We start from the raw sequence: 20516 nt of genomic DNA, 5'->3' as shown, positions 1-20516 counted from the left end.
GAATGGACACTTTTCATTGCGAATGGCAAGTTCTTAGTAGAGTAGAGGAACCAGCACAAACGTTTACGATTTTGTCAAATTTATTCAATTTATTTACTTGAACTGCATTTATAAAACACAAAGCCAGTAAGATGTCACGCAAAGAAGCACTCTCACAGTTTATCAATCAAATACACGGCCGACCCGTTGCCGTTAAGCTGAATAATGGCGTTGATTATCGAGGTGGGCAGAAAATCGAATGCCGGCTTCTGGTTGAGAATTAAATGCTAACAAATTTGAGAATTGTTTTACAGGTGTTTTGGCCTGCCTGGATGGCTATATGAACATAGCGCTGGACCAAACGGAGGAATATGTCAATGGACAGCTAAAGAACAAATATGGCGACGCTTTTATACGAGGCAACAATGTGCTCTACATATCCACACAGAAACGGCGCGTGTAGAAAATGAAATGAAAATGAAAATGAATAAGACAAAACTTACGATTTATTTCATAAATAAATTAAAGTAATAATTTACTCCCTCAAGCCTCAGATCGTGTTGCGCGGTATCGCGCCAAAGTGTCGCAGCTGACTCAAGGAGTAGCCCGCGCCAAGCGCCGCAATTAGATTTTCGCCCCGTCGCCCGAATTTTCGCTCGTAGACTGGCCGCCAGTTGCGGCCGAAGTGTGGATCGAAGGGTATTTCGCTCGGTTGCTGGAACGGCGAGTTGCCGAAGAACAGTCGTTCGATGTAATCCAAGACGGCCTTCTTCTTCTGGAAGTGCACTATAATGGGATTCGCTTGGGCGCCATAGCGTGGATCTTGAGAGTCGAGGTTCTTGAAGTATTGAAAATTGACCAGATCCACATTGGAGAAGTCGAACGTCGCCTCCGTGCCCAGCAGCAGCAGCTGCAGCCACTGCAGGTGTGAGGAAGCACATGTTAATTAGCCGCAGCGACTATCATTTAGTTGACTAATTGCCCACTTACCACTAATCCGAATGTAATTAACACGTAGTTCCACATATCGCTACCCTTTAAAGACGCAGCTCCTCTCGCTTGTCCACTCGAAATTCAACTGATTTGTGTAAATTTCGGCTAGCGCTTGTCCAGCATGTATTGTCCCCCGATTTGCAATCTTTATACATATATATGTATGTACATATGTATATCTGTTTTCCCCTCTTGTCTTTTGTCGTAATCAATGCCAAGTTACTCAATCGGACGCCCAGCCAAATGTAAAAGACAATACGTGGTCGCCCACCTCGGCCAATTAATTGTCATGCGGGTCACATATTTTAGCCCAAACTCCCCCTGCACAGCTGTCCACTGCTCCGTGATAACCTGTCCAACCGTTGAGAGCAGACGAATCAAACAGCTCTTGATGACAATCAAATTGCATTCGCTCCAAATTTAACTTGTCCAAAGATATACATATACTGTCAGACATGTATCGAGCCATCAAATACCGTGCCACACCTACTTTCCCACCAGCCGCCCCATTCAAGCTTTACCTCTTTTTTCACGTACTTAAAAACTTTGAATAGGCAAATCTGTTTGCTTATAGCTTTGTTTAAATTCATCTAGTCCTGCAACGCCCACCAACCGCGCCCCCCTGCCACCCCAGGGCATTTGCATTGCTCCAGAGTCGATGCAAAATAAATAAAGCAATACAGTAAAGTCTGCCTAAATACGACAGTTAGTAAACGAAAGTTTCAGAAATGATAATTAATGAATAAACTTTATCAAATTTGGCAGCAGGCGTGCCTTAGGCAGGTTTTACTGTAGCTCAACAAATATATAGCAAGCTAGTTAAGCGTGTGTGTGAGTGTGTAGCTTAACTATATAAAATGTTTATAAATTATTTTTATTCATATAAATTTTAATTTTAATCATGCAAATTTCGTTAGCCCGATATTTAACTCAAAATTTGTTTTTTTTTTTTTTCAAGTAATATCAGAAATTGATTTAAAATATATACCAACTATATATGAATGTGTGTGTGTGTGGCCTGACTATTTTCTGTATATTTTTTGACTATTATTATATATAAAATCACATTCCTATTATTTATATATATTTTTTAATATTATGCAAACTTTAATGGTATTTGCATGCTTCGCTTTTCAACTTAAATTTGTTTTTAGTTTTTCTTTTTCCACTTAATAAACGCAAAGTTAAAATTGTGTGTGTGGGGGGCAAATGAAAACCAAGGCGTGGTAAGGAGATTGCTCTAAGTGTTTACTTGGACCAAGCGATCAATTGTTTCATATCTGGATCTGTGGAATGTACAAGAAATAGTATTAGAATTAGTTTCGGTGCAATTTACAGGGTATCTGTGCTGCCTACCATCCTCTTCGTCGGTAACAACGGCCGCTGGGACTGCCTTTTTCTTTTCCTTGACTTTCTCGGGTAGATCTTCGGTTGGCGCTTCTGGCAACGTGGGCGTTGGCTCTGGTATGCCAATGATCTCCTTGTCAAAGTTCTCTTGCTCCAGTTCGTCCAGCTCCCGCTCCAGATCCTCATCATCCAGGTCGGCGCCAAAGGCCACGGGATTGGATATAGCGTCGGATATCTCACGTGCCACGTCCTGTTGCTCAGCGATATCGTCCATCATATCGTGCACCTTGTCCACATCCCTAAAAGAGCAGAAGCAGGAGAGGATTAATGGGATTCCTCCTCAGATTAGCTAGAATCTACTTACATGTTCTGGTGCGCGGATTTCAACGCGTCTGCTGCGTTCTTCATGGTGGTCAACACCGCTGTATTCGTATTGGCGCTCTCCAGGGCCTCCCGCTGCATCTCAATGGTTGATAAGGTGCCATCGATTTGCTGTAGCTGTTTCTCCAGGCGCTTCTTCTTTTTGAGTGCCTGCAGAGCGACTGGAAAAGAGGCAACAGATATTTGAGTATAGAAATTGCAGATAAGAAACTTTATGTAAACAATATGAATCTTGCATATGATGACAAATTTAGCTGTTTGTTATCTTTTGCCCAATTGTAAAAACAATTAATTAAATGTTTATATTACGTTCTTAAAGGGTTTTTAGCATACAATAGCATCCGGCCAGTTAAGCAGCAAGAAAGGCAAGAAATACACATTTATATATTGAATTCTTCATACTTCATGTTTGGCAAAGTGATCTGTTATTATTAATTTTTTTCAGTGTAAATTTCATATTTAAGGCAACAAAAACAAAAGCAAAAGTTAACAATAAATGAGTCATAGCTGTTGGCGCATGCCAGGTGAACCTAGCTGTGGCTTCTTTATTGATTAACACATACCTCTTTTGTTTTTGGATGCGTTTTTGCGTGCTGTATTTAATTCCTCCTCGATTTTGGACTCGAGAAACTCTTGTTTCTTTATCAGCATATTTTCCGTCTCTCGCAGCTTTTGTATCGCCTCGCCTGTGGTGGGGGCGACCTCTTTTTTGCCGCCAAACATTTTGCCAAAGAAACTCATCGTGTTCGCCTTTGCTTTTTAGCACAAATTGTGTAGTTAATTATAATTAATTATTGTTTTCCCTATTGCGTTCTCCTTGCAGACTTTTGTCTGGTGTTTTTGTCTATGGGCGAGTGTGCGTCATCGTGTTATCGAAAAATTATTAGAAACATATGCAACCAGTACGAGACGATACCGATAGGCAACATGCAGCCGTGCTGATGTAAGCCATCCCTGTGACAGTCCACTCAATGTTGGTGTGTCAGCCCTGGAAGAGCTGAAAACAGAGTTAATCTCCCAAATGCATTGAAAACAAAACACATTGAAAATAAATAACAAATGGCAAATCGCACCGTCAAAGAGGCGAAAAACGTGCACGGCACAAATCCGCAATACTTAATAGAGAAGATCATACGCTCCCGCATCTACGACTCCAAGTACTGGAAGGAACAATGCTTTGCACTGACCGCCGAGCTGCTGGTTGATAAAGCCATGGAGCTGCGCTTCATAGGCGGCGTCTATGGCGGAAACATAAAGCCAACGCAGTTCCTTTGCCTGACGCTGAAAATGCTGCAAATTCAACCAGAGAAGGACATCGTCGTGGAGTTTATCAAGAACGAGGAGTTCAAGTATGTGCGCGCACTGGGCGCCTTCTACTTGCGTCTCACAGGCGCCGCCATCGATTGCTACAAATATCTGGAGCCGCTCTACATTGATAATCGCAAGCTGCGTCGCCAGAATCGGGCTGGACAGTTCGAGATCGTCTATATGGATGAGTATATTGATGAGCTGCTGCGCAATGACCGCGTATGCGACATCATTTTGCCGAGGATACAGAAACGCTCCATATTGGAGGAGAATAACGAACTGGAGCCGAAGGTGTCGGTTCTGGACGAGGATCTGGATGATGAGGTGCCCAGCGAGGATGAGGCCAAAGACACCGAAGAACTGGATTCGAGTCGCCAGAAGAATAGCTCATCTAGCTCAGTGCGGCGACCACGTCGCGCCCGTTCGAAATCCAAATCACGAGAACGGGATCGACGAGCTGCTCCTCCCAGCAGCAATGGTCGCTCTAGAGATTACTACGACGAGCTGGAAGAATATGATCGGCAGCGCAATCGAGTGCGGACACAGAATCACAGCAGCAGCAACTACAATGACGACTACGATCGCCGCCAATCGGGTCGTAATGAAAACCGAAGGGACGGAGAGCGAGATCGACGCGATCGAGATCGTGAGCGGGACCGGGAGAGGGAACGCGAACGGGAGCGTGAACGAGAGCGGCATGGTGACAGAGAGCGTGACCGGAACGGCGACAGAGATCGAGAGCGTGAGAGAGAGCGCGATCGCAGCAATCGTCACGAGCATCGGGAAAGAGATTCCCGCAATGATCGTGAGCGACGACGATACTAAAATCGATCATCAAATTAATAACTTTTCATTATTTTTTCATTATGAGAAAATAATAAAATTTTAAAAACCAATTAAGACTCGATTAAATACCAACCAAAAATTCAACTAGCTCCAAATTAATCAGCTTGATGCGAACGCGATCAGTGGGAACAGAGCTCAAAATGACAAGGTAAACAAGAACAGCTGCCTTAGCAATACACTCATGAATTTTAATAATTTAATATATAAATAACTATATGAATAAAAAAACTTGTCCGTTTTCAATTAAAGTTACCGCCAAGATTATTAAATTAGTTCTGCATGAGCTCAACTGGTCCAATGTTAAACAACGCTGGCAAACGCGACTAGTGGAAACACTGCAAATTACTCAAAATGGCATGGTAAACAAGAACAGCTGTTGCTGCAATGGAAAGCTCAGAGTTTAGAAAGTTTGCGAAGCGCTGAATGAGTTAATGAGAGGCGGTAGAATAAATATTATTAAGTAGTATTGTGTGGAGTGCAAACGAAACTGGGCAGAAGTTCCGTTCCGCTAAATTACGCGCTCACACACACACACATACACTCAAATTGTAAACGTCGCAAATTATAAAGAGCGCGATTTGTGTCAATACAGATAAACGAGTTTTGTTTTTGGTTTTTTGTTTTTAATTTAGTGAATAACAATTCAACATGATTTGCTAGTTCCTTTGTCTAAACAAACAATTGAAACAACTGTTCATACTTAACAATTTTAACAAATTTTAAAACCAAACATGAGCGTACGATCCGATCGAGAGCCTTTGGTAAACGAGGAGGAGCATGAAGACGAGCTACTGCCACGCCTACTAGATGCCGCACAGTCAAGCTCAGATATAGAGGCCCCTGCATTGCCAGCAGGCAATAGAGGCGGCAGCTCTAGCAAATGGTTTATATTAGAGCCCGCAGTGTTTTTGATATTCGTGGGTCGCAGCTTAATTGGTAAGGAAATTTGAATTTACTGCTAATCACAGAGTCTGTTACAGTCATACTTCATTGTATTATCATTTTAGGGGCGGTGCTGCAGAATCAGATACTGTACCAAACCTGCGTCACGATCATGCACTTCAACGAAACCCAATGTGAGCCGCTGCTGGGCGTCGATCGAGGTTCGCAGGAAACAAAAGTAAGTTTCCTGAGCTCAAGCTCAAGATGTTATCTTCTATAATATATACAATGTATGATATACTCTATATGTAATGATAGCAGTCTAGCTGATTGGATATTAACAATGAGCAGATGAAAGTAGAGAGAACTTCGGCATATCAAGCTGTATATTATATATGAGTATATATTGGTATAATGAGGGCTATTTAGTATTGCAGTAACCTCCACATACATATGTGGTTGTAGTTACTAATTCAGTTTACATACTATGATCTATTTATATATAATATGAACTAACTATATTACAATGTCAGTATAGAAGGCAAAGATAAGTTATAGGATAATTAGTTTCATAGCTCTCGGGCATACTTAGCTCTATTTTGGACTCTGTCCATTTTTTCAATCCTGTATGAAAGAGTATTCAGAATTTCCTTATAATTCTCACGCTCTTTCTCTTTCTTGTTTTTATATCATCATAAAACGTACTTGACATTTCTTATCGCTTAAACTGTTATAATCCAATTTCCATTACGCTAACGACTTTGACTTATACGCATCGAGAAATCCAATCAGAAATGAAAATAATGTATTTGATGATCTATTGTTTGACTAGACAGATAAGAATGAAAACCTCTATAGGCGTACATATATACATACATATATGTATATAACGAAATGTAGTTCAGCTCTTATCTGGGGCTTATGAGCGACGCCTTTAACCAGGCATGACTAATTGTTGCAGTGGTCGAAAATATTATCGATCGAGGAATACTTTGATCTGAATATACCCAATGGCACGCGATGAGTCATTCGGGTGCTAGTCGAACAGCTGCTTAAAGCCAATTGATTATTAGCACTAAAAATGTTTACTACCCCAATTGTTGTAGAAGCTGGAGACCGAGGTTCAAGGCTACTCGGCGGATATCACAATGGCCATATCGCTATTGGAGAGCATCATGCCGGCGTTTGTCAGCCTCTTCATCGGGCCCTGGTCGGATAAGTTCGGCAGACGGCCTATATTGCTAACGGTTTTCACGGGTAAGATGAATTTACTATAGTTACAGATATTAATAATTTATATATGATTAGGATTGTAATTAAAAAAAATTTAAATTATATATATTATATAATTATATTGTATATATTATATATATGAATCAATTTATTATGTTATATATTAATCAGAAATATGATTATTAATAATATTAGGAAATATAACTTTTTATTCTATATACTATATTCTATAATCTATAAAATGAGTTTATGTATATATCCATATTGTTTTCCCGTGCTTAGGGTATGTGGTCGGCGGTGCCATCTTGATAGCCATATCAGAGGTGACAATGTTCCGAAACATTAGCCCCTGGTGGTTCCTGCTCGCCTCGGTTCCGTCCGTTTTGAGCGGCGGCACTTGCGCCCTCATCACGGGCATTTACTGCTACATCTCCGACGTGGCCAACGAGCAGAAACGCGCCTTGAGGTAAGACCCAGATCACCTTCAGCTCGAGTCCTTGTGGAACTGCGAGTAATTCGGGTCTATTTTCAGAATGGTGCTGAATGAAGCATCGCTGTGCGCCGGCATGATGATTGGCAATGTGGCCAGTGGTTACATTTACGCAGCCACCAATTCGGTGACGCTGTTCGGCATTGCGGCGGGCCTGATGTTCCTGGCGCTGCTCTATGTGTACTTCTTGGTGCCGGAGAGCTTGCCGGCCGAGGACATACAGCAGGGGTCGCGAGTGCGTGAGTTCTTTCGCTTTGGCCTGGTCAAAGATCTGGTCAGAACTACCTTATTGCCGCGTGCCAACTTCGATCGCGCCTTCATCTGGCTGACTATGGCGGCGCTGACCATAACCATCTTCAACATGGAGGGCGAGAACACGGTCAACATCATGTTCCTGCGCGAGCAGTTCGACTGGACCATCAAGGACATCAGTCAGTTCAATGCGGCACGCATCGTCATCCAGCTCATCGGCAGCGTCGCCGGCATGATACTGCTGCGGCGCGTCCTCAAGGTCTCCATCATTAGCGTGGCCATGCTCTCGCTGGCCGCCTGCGTGCTGGAGAGCACAGTGCGCGCCACGGCGAGGTATTCCTGGGAGATGTATCTGGGCATGACGCTCGGCATGATGCGCGGCGTGCTGGGACCCATGTGCAGGGCGATACTATCGCATGTTGCTCCAGCCGCCGATGTGGGTGAGTGACTACGACTATGCCTCTCCTTGTCAGCTCTGTAAATTGTCTTCTCCTAGGTAAAATCTTCGCTTTGACCACGTCCATGGAAATGGTCTCGCCGCTGGCTGCTGCGCCGCTCTATACGTCTGTCTACAAGGCAACGGTGGCCTTCTATCCAGGCGCCTTCAATTTCATGAGCGTCGGTCTGTTCTTCCTCTGCTACATTCTAATGGCGTAAGTAGTACCGCGAGGGTAGCTCTAACAGTTTTCCAAATATTCATAAATGCTTTGCCTGCATCTTAAAGTCGACTTTTATGGTCACATGCGAGGGTAGTCTGAAAAGTCTTCCATCTATTTATATTCGTATGAACAAAAGTCGAATACTTTTCAAACTTCTCTCGCATATCAGTCGAGAGGGATCTGTATTAGCTGCCCTCGTACATAATACATTTGCAGAGATGCCTCTAAATCACTTTCTTTCTATCTTTGCAGCATCATCTTTGGCATCCAGAAATCGTTGAACAATTCGAGCGTCTATAAGACCATAGGCAGCTAACCAAAGATTACCTCAACCCCGGCTTAGCTCAATTCGCAATACCTTAACGAACATGCAATTTACCCTTTTTGTGATGTCTAGACAGAATCGTTTTTACAAACATACATATGTATATAAAGAATGCATATATACATATATATATATACATCATGTTAACTGTATGATAGACCATTTTTTATATCAGTATGAGAAGTATTAGCAGTTTTTTCAACTTGTGAATGTAATTTGTAATTTGTAAACGTAAAGGCAATTTGTTTCAATTCGTAACTGCCCATGGGAACTGAACTGTATAAAAAATAATTTATATATGTACACATATATATACAATGTTATAATATACCAATTGTACAAAGATAGACAGAGACCAAGCCAATTGTAAAATATTTTCAAAGCTTAAATTAAAGTAAACCAAATCTATATATTGTCTATAGTTTTAATGCTCAATTAGCTCATTGTTAGATTTATTGCTTATTGGAGTGAAGGGGCTTTCGCTTAAGCCTAGATCAGATCACAATTATTTATAAATAGAAAATAAAACTAAACTAAAGTAAAGTAGGATATATAGGCGAATCACAACGGAAGATCGTGAGCTCTCCTATTTCAGCACCTTGGCGTAGTACTCCTTATGCATAAGCTTGATGCGTAGCACACAGCTGTAGAAATGTATATAATCATTAGTTTTAGCATTAGCATTAGCATTAGCAACTTACCAGATGAATATGAATGACATCATATAGAAGCCCACGCTCATGAAGTTGAAGAGGCCCGGATAGTAGTGAAGCGAGCGTTTGTAGACGAAGGTGTAAAGCGGCGCAGCGACTAAATTAATAGCAATTAATTATTAATTAAGAATAGCAATGCTAATGAACAGCCGAGTTGGCCAATGACTTACCGAAAGGTGCAAACGATTGCAAAACATTTTTGATTGAGAAGATTTTACCTGCAAAACAAAAAGAAATGGAAACATAGAAATGAAAGATAGTATAATAGATTTGTATATGGTTAAAGCGTACCCAAGTCGGAGGAAGGTACTATATTAGAGACAATGGTGCGACACATGGGTCCGCCAATAGAGCGAAACACGCCCAGTACAACCGATAGGTACATGTGCCACGCCTGCGTCGAGCAGCCCCTCGCCAGATTCTTCAATATTTCCGAGGCGAATGAAAGCAGCGCCAGTGTCACCACAGATAGACGGAAGATCTGTAAATATATATAATATGTATAGAGTTGTGATAGTAGTAGATATACTATATAGATATACATATATCCAACTCAATTTGAATAGGTAAATGTTTTAATATCAGTCTTTGATCTCATTAAAGTCTGATACATTTCAAGCAACCCTCATATATAGCATGTCGTATATAAGTATGTGTTATATTTATCCTACTTGATTACCTTGCGCAGTATCAGGAATCCAATGAGTGCGCCCACCATGGGCACCATGTGGCTGACCGTCTCGTAGAAGGTGTAGTCCCTGACAGACCAATGGAACTTCTCGCGCACGAACAGATACATGACCGTCATGACGCCATCTATAAGATTAGAAATGCTAATTGATTTTAAAGTGAACGACTTACAAATATCCTATAATCAAAAGTAAAAGTTGTGTTTCAGTCTTGACTGGCCGACTAGTAAATGCCATAACGACCAGCAAAGACCCTACACACCGTTGCTACCCTCTTGCCTTCCCGTCTGATCGAACTTACCAAAGACAAAGATGGACAGGCACATGGCCATTGTGACCAGCCAAATAATTGCCCGTGCATGATTTTCGCGTGGCTTCGTGCAGGTGCTAACCATATCGCGGATGTGTGAAAAACTGAATAGTCCGGTCTTTTTGCCATCGGCGTCGGGCTGCGGCTTGCTCTGGGCCTGTGCCCGGGCCTTCACCTTGGGCGGCAGCTGCTCCACATATTTGGCTAGAAGATCCTCATCGAACGTCATGTTGGGCGTGGCAGGCGTGGGCAGCTGATGACATTGCTGCTTCTGCTTATCCTGCTCGGCATCGCAATCGGGATTCATGAATATGGGCGGACAATCAATGGCCACGCATTCCGGTTGCAAATCAGATGCCGTAATGGGCATTTCCTTTTCTTTATTGGCGGTGGAAACGGTAGCCTCGTTTGCCATCCTGGCCTCATTTTCTTGCCGATAATGCAGGCTTTCCGGCACGAAAAATATGACAAAGAAGCAGCCCAATGTAGTGATGCAGCCGGAGATGCCAATGGTGGTGGCCGCGTTGGTGGCGGCATAAACAAAACTGGACAAGAGCGAGCCACTGGTCAAGCCGATGAAGAACAGCGACTCCATGAAGATCATGCTGAGATAACAGACAAAACAAAAGATAATGCCCGAGAGGAGGCTAGATATAACTGTACCTACTACTAGAGGGTTCCACTTACCGATATGGCCGCGTTTTGGTGTCGGTTATGTCCGAGATGAAGCAGAGAGCTGCCACGGAGAAGACACAATTGCCGCCAAGCATGGAGTGCGGTACGGCGGCCGCAATATACCACCAAGGATTGATTTCATAGTAGGTGGACAGCTCACAAATGGCAGATGTAACCAGAAATGATAGAGCGAATCCTGCAAAAACACATAATTAATGAATAAACATTTTCTCAGCGCAAATTAGTACTCGACATGATTTCTTCCTTGGTCGCCAACTTAACACAACACACAATCTATTTTATTCACTCACACGGGCACACAGCATGCGGAATTGAGCTTAGCTTAGTAAAGCTGCTGTCTCGCTCTCGCACAGGACAAAGCAAATTATGCTCATTTACACTATGCAAAAGTGAATGGCGTAGCAAAGCAAAATGAAAGCAGAGACTGAGCCACATGGGCGTCCCAGCCATTTTTTGAAGGGGATAACTATTTCCAATTAAATACAACTTAACATAAATAAAGTGACCCTGTATATTGGGAGAAATACTGCTAATATAATTTAATATTGCTCAGAGTTTGAGGGCCTTGCGTTGCCTACGCCCATGTTTAAAAGAGAACACAATTAACAGTTATGTAATAGCTTTCACTCTGACCTATCGCAGACACACAGGCAAAGATATGCAACATTTTCATTTACCAATCATGGACACGATGAGCAGTGGCTTGCGTCCGTAGTGATCCGACCAGGAGCCAATGAAGAGGCCACAAAAGGCAGGCACAATGCTCTCGAGCAGCGTGCGCGAGAGAAATAGGTTAGCCACATATGGCTGCAGTTCGGTTTCGATTGCCTGGAAAACAGTGATTTAGTCGTTGTGCAATCACTAAATAAATAAGTTCAAGTAAAAACCTTGATCTCGGCGCTAGCATTTTTATCATCCAGCAATTTGCAATCGCTTACATTGTAGCGAAAAATCACTGTGCAGGTCTGATAGATGATCTGATTTCTCATGATGGTACCTGAATGTTGATAGATATTTAGTGGCTTGTGTAAAAACAGTTTCTAATTTTGGCACTTACTTGATAAGGTTATCGAAAAGAGCAGCATAAACACAACCGGTTCTATGTAGACCATATAAAAAATTCGATGCCATTGGATTTCACGAAAGCGTTTTAATGTTAATGTTTGCGAGACTTTTTGAACCATTATGACAACTGTTCTTTAAAGCCAAATTCTTGAGATTTGTCAGCTATGCTCGGCTACGCGTAGTTTTTCTTAAGACTGTCTCAAATGTCACTAGCACTTATAGGAAAAGTTCTTGGCTGGTCAACTTGTTGGCAACTGAATTTCAAATTGCACAAAATGATTATTTATTATATTTTTCAAAGGTACAGTTCAACGAATCTATTTATTTAGAGGCCAGTTTGAGACTCGCCTAGTTACATTATATGTTTATCAATTAGACTCTGGTGAATTTCAGCAATGACATATTGGCAATAAACAAAAAAAAGGTATAACAATGCGCACTTCACAGCTCAAATTCATATTACGTATACGACAGGTAAATACACACGCACACATACACGTACACCAATGTTGACCTTATTTATGTTTGAGTTCCGTTAAGTTTAGTTTGGGATCTGAGATGCGACTTGAATCGTTGCTCGATTCTGTAAATGAGCTGGTCGTTGTACAGTCTCTGGGATTTTCTAACCGGTCGAATGCGAAATCGTAGAACAATCACAAAAGATGCAGCCGAGCACAAATATTCCGCAACACTTGTTCATCAAAAATCAAAGTTAGTTCCCTCCATATGTACACCTCTCCTACACACATGTAATTTAGCTATGTACTTCAATGGCTGTTGCTTCTCACAAGCATTCCATTCTCAACACACTCGATTCCTATAGTCAGGTAGTTTGATATTGCAGCGACAACGCTTCCGATTCGTTTAATTTCGATTTCGCCGACTGCCGGGCTTAAATAACTTTTTGTGGCTCGCTCCCGGCGGCACTTGCTACAGGTTTGAACACTCCTAGGCACACTTTCTGTTGTTTCTATGCCCGCCAGCTAGATGTGCAATGAGAGTATATCGGTATTGTTGCTTCCAGCAGTCAAGCTCACCAGAAGCATAATAAAGCAGCTTATATTAGTCAACGAATATTTTCCAGACTGCGAGCGAGCATGGTACAGCCGTTCATAGCCGCCACATCCATTTGTTTTCGTCGTGCAAATGAGAAGCACGAGCCACAGTCAAAGCCCGCAAGAGAGTCGTAAAAAAATGAAAACAAATTTCGTTAATCAAATAAATCACATTTAAATCAGCAAAATCACCAAAACATCTGTTGCTAGATATATGCGACATTTATATGTATTTTCCTTTTCCTATATATGCAGTATTTATTATTCAGTTATACAGTATGTAACTCAGTTTTTCAATTTGAAGCTGTAAAGCAACTAGAATTTATTGTCTTGAAACGCATTCAATCAAAGCTCTAATTATAAATTAGCAAACATAAATTAACGCTCGATTTAGCATCTGAAGTTTATTTGTTTGTCTTTTTTATTTATATAAAAACGTACATATTTATAAATGTATGTATATATATATTTTTATATATATATATAGATATGAAGAGTCTGTCCAGTCACTTGACGCACACGCCAATGTCTGGAAATTAACAGAGAATAATTTCGACTCTCATGGCGCTTCTATTAACCCATATCTAAAACCTAGGGTAAATGTCAAAGGCATGTCAAAAATTATTTCAATAATATTTACATTATGTAAATAATTATTAATTGTGGTAAATATTTAAGGTAGTTATAGTCATGGTTTCTAACACCCCCCTTGTTTAGGTTTCTATTTATCATGTAAGCCCTGAATGGGACTAAAATTAACTTTAGTCTCTATGGATTCACTTTTGTTAAATAATCGAACTTAGTTGACTTATTTTATTTGGCTATGTAGATTTCAGTCAGGTATACACGCACCTATGATACCCTCATCACTCTTCTGTATGCTTTCATTTATATTCATATCGGTAATAAGCGAGTATCTACCAGTCGTGCACTCCCTACCATTGAAGGGTATATTATAGTCGAGCACATCCACCTAAATGTTTTATTTGACTTTTATGCTGGCTTATAAAACCCCCGCTCCATCCAACACTTCGCACATTCGGTGATTTTTGTATATGTAAATATTTTAATAGGGTTTCAAATATATTTATATACCAATATATATAATATATCCGCCGGATTGACCAATTTGTATAATTGTTGTGCAAATTTGCCGAATGACTAGCAAATTTAATATAATTAATTTTTTTTTTTTATTTTTATACCCTGAACCCATTGAAAATGGGAAATCAGGGTATAATGGTTTTGTTGAAATGTATGTAACAGGCAGAAGGAGGCGTGGCAGACCCCACAAAGTATATATATTCTTGATCAGGGCGACGAGCTGAGTCGATTTGGCCCTGTCCGTCTGTCTGTCTGTCCGTCTGTCCGTCTGTCCGTCTGTCCGTCCGTCCGTCTGTCCGTCTGTCCGTCTGTCCGTATGTTTGAACGCGTCGATTTCCGAAGATATAAGAGCTAGAGACTTGAATTTTTTTTTAAAATGACCGTATATACAGCGCGGACGTCGAGTTTGCTTTTAAAATTCGAAAAATCATCCCGTTATGTTTTTATCGACTAAAAACATTCAAGTTCAAATCAGATGCCTCTATAGCTAATTGTGAATGATTTTTCTTTTTTTAAATTTCTCAAATATTCAATATAATATGTAGATCATATGCTGAAAGTTTCATTAAATTCCGTTCAGTCAAAAATTAATAAAAAATAATCAAATATTTGGCCAATTAACAAACGCACGTGCAGCAGCTACAACAAAAACATCACATCAGCTGTTAGTTTCGTTTAGTTTTGGTAGATGGCGCAGCAACAGTGAATCTATTTGAGTTTTGCCAGCATTGCCAGCAGGAGTGGGGTGGCCTAGTGTGTTAGCTGCATGACGCTCGATCGAGAAGTCCGCGGTTCGAATCCTGGTCGATGCAACTAATGTAAGTTTTTTTTAATTGTTTCAAAATATTTTTATATTTTCATAAATGAGTTTTCTATTTATTTATATTTTTGAATACACCGAAATTGAAATTTTAACTATACTTTATGTGCGTTTTTAATAGTTTGGTTATTCTAGCAGATTCTTAGAATCACATCAGCAGTTAGTTTCGTTTAGTTTTGGTAGATGGCGCTGCAGCAGTGAATCTATTTGAGTTTTGCCAGCGCCACTAGCAGGAGTGAGGTGGGCTAGTGTGTTAGCAGCGTGGCGCTCGATCGAGGAGTCGCGGTTCGAATCCCGATCGATGCAACTGATGTTAATTTTTTTTAATTGTTTCAAAATGTTTTTATATTTTATTAAATGAGTTTGGTATTTTATTTATATTTTTAAATACATTGAAATTGAAATTTCAGCCATACTAAATGAGCATTTTTATTTGTTGGGTTCAGGGTAGTATCTAGTCGAGCACTCTCGACTAGAATTTTCTTACTTGTTTTTTTAAGTATCATTTAAAAATCGGTTCATAGTGTGCGGGATATCTGGATTTCTTTCGCCAGACGACGCTGAAAAAGAAAAGAAAAACAAATAGATTTTTGTTAAAATTAGCATAGTAAGTATTATTTGCATAAGTCTGTGAGCTACACACAGCAGCAAGATTATCGCCAGCCCAAACAGATTGGCGCTGATCAGGTTGAAGAAGCCCGGCGCAGTGCTCAGCGTGAGCGTATAGAAGATGATATACAGCGTGGACGAGGCGAACGGCGAAAGCGTCTGCAGCACGCTCAACAGCGCAAAGACTTTGCCTGCAATACGAAGTGAAGAGATACAATCGACTAGAGAGAGATACAAGCAAGTCGAGATACATCAAAGTAGAAATTGGTGTACCTGCATATACTACTATTAGATACATTGAAATATAAAACAAAGATACGAATCTAGCCCGAAGCGCTATCTTGTTACATAAGAATCGTATCTTTCAGATACATATGAATGGGAGCGCCAATAATGTTTCTGAAACATTGAAATGCCATACAGAGATACGAATGTGTGTAAAGGTACAGTTATATCTAAGAGATGTATACACATGTCGTACGTATCTGAAAGCTACAAATGTAGCTCAAAGATAAGAATTCAACTCAAAGATACAAATACAGCTCACACAAACCTCGCTCATCGGCTGGCAAGAGATTCGTTATCATCGTGCGGCACATGGGATTCACCAGGGATTTGAAGAGGCCCAAGCCAATCGCTAGATAGATTTGCCAGTCAACAAAGGCAAAAGCTTTCATCAGACTGCTCGCCGCGTGACTCAGGAGCGAGATGAGTGCCAGCCACAAAATGGCTGATCCGCTGCACTGCAAGCCAGAGTAAGTGATTAACCAATGCACAGTTGGATGACAAAGGGGAGTCCCACCTGGCGCAGCAGCCATAGAAACAGAATGCCACCCGAGCCGGCCACAGCGGGCACCAGAATGCTCACCGACTCATAGCTGGTGAAGTCACGTACGCTCCAATGGAACTTGGCGCGCATGAACAGATAGAAGACGGAGTTGCTGCCATCTTAAAGTGAGATAGATAGATAGAGAGAGAGAGAGAAGATATAGTTAGGGATACTAATTTGTAATAGTCAACCCACTCACCCGACACAAAGGCTGTGAGCAGCAGCACACACATCAGCAGCACGAGTATGGGGCGATCCTGGAAGAGACGTCCCCTCGCACAGCTTTGCCACAACTCCCGCACGACGAAGCCTTCGGAGAGCTGTCGCTGTGGCAAACTCTCGGGCAGCAGGGCGGCCATGAGGAACAGCGCAAACAATATCGAAGCAGCTGAGATAACAAAGATAACGTAGGCATTGCTGGCCTCATAGACGTAGCCAGAGGCAAAGCTGCCCAGCAGCAGGCCCACATAGATGCACAGCTCATAGGCGATCATTCTACGAGTATATAAAGGTGAGAGAGAAAAAGATGTCGTTGAGGTAGGTCAAGTGTATCTTAAAGTTAATCAAAGATAGAAATGTATCTTCCAATATTCCGAATAAGATTAAAATGTATCTTTAAGATTATTAACAGCCGAAAAAGTCAAAGATAGATATATATTTCATTTTCCTCTCTCTCACCTATAGGATCTCATTTTGCCCGTGGAGACATCGCCTATAAAGCAAACAGCAGCCACGGAGTAGGTGACGCTGTTGCCCAGCAGCGAGAGCGGAATGATGGTTATCACGTAGAGCCAAGGGCTAACCAGTCCATGGCGTTGCATAGACACATACGCGATAGCAGCGGAAAGTATGTACTGTAGAGCATAGCCTAGAGACGAAGAGAGAGATGAAGATAGAGCTGAGGTTAAAGTTAGTAATAAATAACTAGGTCCACCTAAGTAGGAAGCCAACAGCAGAGGCTTGCGTCCATAGCGATCCGCCAAGGCGCCAATGAATAGACCACTGAAGGCGGGCACAATGCATTCGACGATCTTGATGGTTAGGAAAACTCGTGCTGCGTAGGGCTGGACCTCAGCTTCGATGCGCTTTGTCTCATTCGTGGTATTTCGTGTGCCCAGCAGGCTGCAAAGCGTTTCCGGGTAACCAAAGCCCGCCGTGCAGCTCTGATAGATGATCTGAGTTTTCAATATGGTGGCTGGAATACAAGTAACGATTAGTTGCATATAGTTTATGCGGTAGCAAGACTTACAGGAGAAATTATATGAGAAGAGCAAGATCAAGATCAGCGGCTCCAAAAGAAAAGTACTTGGCTGTGCGCATATCTGGGCAGCCGCTCCCGGATTGGGCTCTCGATTTTGATCTGAATTGGGCTCAAGGCTGACAGTTGGCACTACAGCATCCTGCTCGTCAAGGCTTGCCTCACTGATGCTGCTAGAACTATTCCGGCTGTCTGCATCATGGCTATGCCGCTGGGATTTGCCGAACAGGCTTTCATGGGCGTGTGGTGCTTCCTCCATAATCGATTTGCAACTGAGCCGTATGCAAAATTGCTTGAGTTGCTCATTTCAATTGACTTAAAGTTGCGTTGCTTTCAGATAAAGAGCCGACATTCTGTATGCATGTATGCGTGGGGGTTTCCATTAGGACAACCGCAATGTTTATATTCGTATATGTGTGTGCGTGCAAGCATACACTTGTTTATCGTCGTTTGATCCAATTGATGACTCAGCAGCGAAGTCGAACGACCAAGCTACGATTTAACTGCTGAACGTGCCTTATCTTAAGCTAACAACTAACTTTAATAAAGCCCTTTTAACAAACAAGTACTACCAGCCGTTTATTGTGTTTATCAAGTTTTCAAGTAAATAATTAAAATAAACTCTTGAGAGCACTACGGAATTCTGATTCACCTAGGTTTTGAATTACATTTTTCCATTTTTTGAATATTGGCGGGCAAATCCCAAATCCCAAAAGCAAGCCAAATTTGCTAAATAAGCCAGCTTTCCAAAAGCAAACATACTAAGCTAAAATACCAAATTTCGATTAATGTACAAGCTATCGACTTTGAATTGATAAATCGAAAAGAAACCACCAAATGGAAGACCACGGAGATCTGCAGTCCTTGCTTTTGGCAACCAAAACAGGAAAGGAAATTTCTGAATATCACATTAAATTGCTGCAAAAACAAAATATTCGAACGGTGGAAGAGTTCGTGCATGCAGAAAAGCTGCACACGAGACTCGCGCTGAGCAACGATAAAACGGAGCAAATTAAGCGGGAGATCTTGGATTTGTGTGTGCGCAGGATTAAGTTTAAAGCAATCTATAAATGCGAACCCATAACCTACTCCACAGGCATAGAAGAGTCAGTGTGTGAATACAGTTCATTTGTTTCGTAGGTATACAAAATATATTTTGCAGATTGGATAACCTCTTGGATGCGATTGGTCAGCCTTTGCGGCCTGGTCGTGTTTGGGAGCTCGTTGGGGAAAATGATGTGGGAAAAACCGAACTGCTACACACGCTGGCTGTGAATTTCGTTTGTAAACATGATGACAACCAACAGGTGCTGTTTGTGGACACCAATTTGGACTTTGATAGCGAACGTCTAGATGAGATCCTGCGGGAGAAGCAGCTAACTGACGAAGCTATAGATAACTACTTAGATAGGATTAGTGTGATTAAAGCATGCACGGCAGAAGCTTTGCTGGCAGCTCTTCAAGAACTGCTCAGAAGGCTAACAAGCTCTAAGGGAAGCTCTGAGAGTGTCTCGGACATAAAGCTGATCCTCATAGATTCCCTGACAGCTTGTTATATTCTATATCGCAGCAGCTATGACCGGAATAAGGGACGCAGCTTTCTATCAGAGCTGACCGTGGTTATACGCAAGCTAGCTGTGGAGCATGGCATGGCTTTTATCATTAGCAATGCGACATTTAGTTTGGATGAAGAATGTGAGCGAAATGATTTATGCTTAGTTTTATATATACATATGTTATCTCAATATACAGCAGCTGCAGATGATGATGAGCAGGAGTTGAGCCATATAGGAGCTGTGAATCCAGAGGATTGCAACTACTTGGGGGACTACTGGAGCTCCGTTTGTACACTCATCTTGTCGCTGGAGCTGCCAGAGGATTCTGTACAGGAGAATGATCTGCGTGTGCTTAAAGTGCTTAGTAATAGCTGTGGCATCGGCGAGGGCAGCTGTTGGTTGCGCCTGACGGATGCTGGCATCATTTGAAACCTATTTAACGTCTAGCTCCTGCTCCCAGTTGCTGTTGCTGGTACGATTTCATCACTCTTTTGCCCGGTTCTATGCCATCGCTCAAACCAGGTCGTTTCCTCTTATTGCCAGCAGCGCTTTTGTTAACTGTTGTTGCTGGCGCTTCCATCTTAGGCTCATTTCCATCAGCCACAGCCTCAACGGAGAGATCCGAGTCGTGCGCATATTGACAGCTGGTGCCGAAGCGACAGCGTCCTTTTCTATAATTCCAACAAATTTTTCGTCCATTTTTCAACTGTAAATGTGCATCGTTGTTGACCATTTTCACGTGTCTTTCCAGTGAAGCGGTCTTGTGCAGCTCTGCATCCAGAAATGGATTACTAAATACATCGCCGGTTCGTTTTGCAGCCGCATTATCCAGAGCATCGCTAGCACTGGGCAGCTTTATGGGTTTCTGTGTGGCAGGCGGGCTGAAATTTATACTTTTATAAATACTAATTGTAAATATATAAATACTGCTTTTTCACCTTGACTTGTTGTTTGTTTCCTCTTTTTCTGAGTCACTGCTGCTGCTTTCCACATCGGATTCAGATGAATCGCTATAATCAGCGACAAGCGACATTGTTTACGTTTTCAACAATAGACAGTGTGACCGAGGTGCACAGCTACTAAAAAATGCCAACATGCACTGTTTATAAATATACTA

At 41.8% G+C, this 20516-nt stretch overlaps 9 protein-coding genes across 11 annotated transcripts; 4 read left to right on the top strand and 5 right to left on the bottom strand.

Annotated features, from left to right (window-relative positions):
• Nucleotides 1–11: 11 nt before the first annotated feature.
• Nucleotides 12–517, top strand: LOC108617108 (U6 snRNA-associated Sm-like protein LSm6). Its single transcript, XM_018012780.2, has 2 exons — nt 12–222; nt 294–517. Exons 1-2 carry the CDS (start codon nt 132–134, stop codon nt 440–442), a joined length of 240 nt encoding a protein of 79 aa, XP_017868269.1. The 5' UTR covers nt 12–131; the 3' UTR covers nt 443–517.
• LOC108617107 (uncharacterized) lies at nt 468–1682 on the bottom strand. The gene is made up of 2 exons (XM_018012778.2): nt 970–1682; nt 468–898 (listed from the first exon to the last, which is right to left on the bottom strand). Exons 1-2 carry the CDS (start codon nt 1003–1005, stop codon nt 530–532), a joined length of 405 nt encoding a protein of 134 aa, XP_017868267.1. The 5' UTR covers nt 1006–1682; the 3' UTR covers nt 468–529.
• Nucleotides 1683–2045: 363 nt separating this feature from the next.
• On the bottom strand, nt 2046–3577 carry shrb (charged multivesicular body protein shrub). Its single transcript, XM_018012777.2, has 4 exons — nt 3264–3577; nt 2684–2861; nt 2329–2618; nt 2046–2258 (listed from the first exon to the last, which is right to left on the bottom strand). The coding sequence occupies exons 1-4, from the start codon at nt 3439–3441 to the stop codon at nt 2221–2223; spliced, it is 684 nt and encodes a 227-aa protein (XP_017868266.1). The 5' UTR covers nt 3442–3577; the 3' UTR covers nt 2046–2220.
• A 34-nt stretch (nt 3578–3611) lies between these two features.
• Prp38 (pre-mRNA processing factor 38) lies at nt 3612–4904 on the top strand. Its single transcript, XM_018012776.2, has one exon. The coding sequence runs from the start codon at nt 3760–3762 to the stop codon at nt 4831–4833; it is 1074 nt and encodes a 357-aa protein (XP_017868265.1). The 5' UTR covers nt 3612–3759; the 3' UTR covers nt 4834–4904.
• LOC108617104 (putative peptidoglycan muropeptide transporter SLC46) lies at nt 4861–9103 on the top strand. Its single transcript, XM_018012774.2, has 8 exons — nt 4861–5002; nt 5104–5790; nt 5862–5974; nt 6843–6993; nt 7252–7435; nt 7502–8151; nt 8208–8364; nt 8623–9103. Exons 2-8 carry the CDS (start codon nt 5586–5588, stop codon nt 8684–8686), a joined length of 1524 nt encoding a protein of 507 aa, XP_017868263.1. The 5' UTR covers nt 4861–5002; nt 5104–5585; the 3' UTR covers nt 8687–9103.
• A 2-nt stretch (nt 9104–9105) lies between these two features.
• On the bottom strand, nt 9106–13071 carry LOC108617102 (putative peptidoglycan muropeptide transporter SLC46). The gene is made up of 10 exons (XM_018012772.2): nt 12161–13071; nt 11991–12100; nt 11781–11931; nt 11095–11278; nt 10399–11012; nt 10088–10224; nt 9700–9889; nt 9579–9626; nt 9397–9505; nt 9106–9339 (listed from the first exon to the last, which is right to left on the bottom strand). The coding sequence occupies exons 1-10, from the start codon at nt 12285–12287 to the stop codon at nt 9282–9284; spliced, it is 1728 nt and encodes a 575-aa protein (XP_017868261.1). The 5' UTR covers nt 12288–13071; the 3' UTR covers nt 9106–9281.
• Nucleotides 13072–15487: 2416 nt separating this feature from the next.
• Nucleotides 15488–18592, bottom strand: LOC108617103 (putative peptidoglycan muropeptide transporter SLC46). Of its 2 annotated transcripts, XM_018012773.2 has the most exons (8): nt 17835–18592; nt 17520–17780; nt 17264–17453; nt 16785–17080; nt 16559–16704; nt 16310–16499; nt 15791–15947; nt 15488–15707 (listed from the first exon to the last, which is right to left on the bottom strand). In XM_018012773.2, exons 1-8 carry the CDS (start codon nt 18100–18102, stop codon nt 15650–15652), a joined length of 1566 nt encoding a protein of 521 aa, XP_017868262.1. In that variant the 5' UTR covers nt 18103–18592; the 3' UTR covers nt 15488–15649. The 2 variants fall into 2 exon arrangements, with proteins under 2 accessions (XP_017868262.1, XP_089327801.1); XM_089471675.1 differs by lacking the exon at nt 15791–15947.
• Nucleotides 18593–18615: 23 nt separating this feature from the next.
• Rad51D (Rad51 recombinase D) lies at nt 18616–20342 on the top strand. 2 transcript variants are annotated; one of them, XM_018012748.2, is made up of 3 exons: nt 18638–18949; nt 19006–19538; nt 19596–20342. In XM_018012748.2, the coding sequence occupies exons 1-3, from the start codon at nt 18681–18683 to the stop codon at nt 19826–19828; spliced, it is 1035 nt and encodes a 344-aa protein (XP_017868237.1). In that variant the 5' UTR covers nt 18638–18680; the 3' UTR covers nt 19829–20342. The 2 variants fall into 2 exon arrangements, with proteins under 2 accessions (XP_089327802.1, XP_017868237.1); XM_089471676.1 differs by having other exon boundaries at nt 18616–18949; nt 19006–20342.
• On the bottom strand, nt 19549–20497 carry LOC108617085 (uncharacterized). Its single transcript, XM_018012746.2, has 2 exons — nt 20338–20497; nt 19549–20280 (listed from the first exon to the last, which is right to left on the bottom strand). The coding sequence occupies exons 1-2, from the start codon at nt 20430–20432 to the stop codon at nt 19836–19838; spliced, it is 540 nt and encodes a 179-aa protein (XP_017868235.1). The 5' UTR covers nt 20433–20497; the 3' UTR covers nt 19549–19835.
• Between the last annotated feature and the right edge of the window lie 19 nt (nt 20498–20516).

Source organism: Drosophila arizonae, chromosome 5, assembly GCF_054131065.1.
Source record: "Drosophila arizonae isolate 15081-1271.41 chromosome 5, UAZ_ARI_1.0, whole genome shotgun sequence".
Lineage (NCBI taxonomy): Eukaryota > Metazoa > Arthropoda > Insecta > Diptera > Drosophilidae > Drosophila > Drosophila arizonae.
Note: the sequence above shows the minus strand (reverse complement) of the source record. Positions and strands in the feature narration are given on the sequence as shown.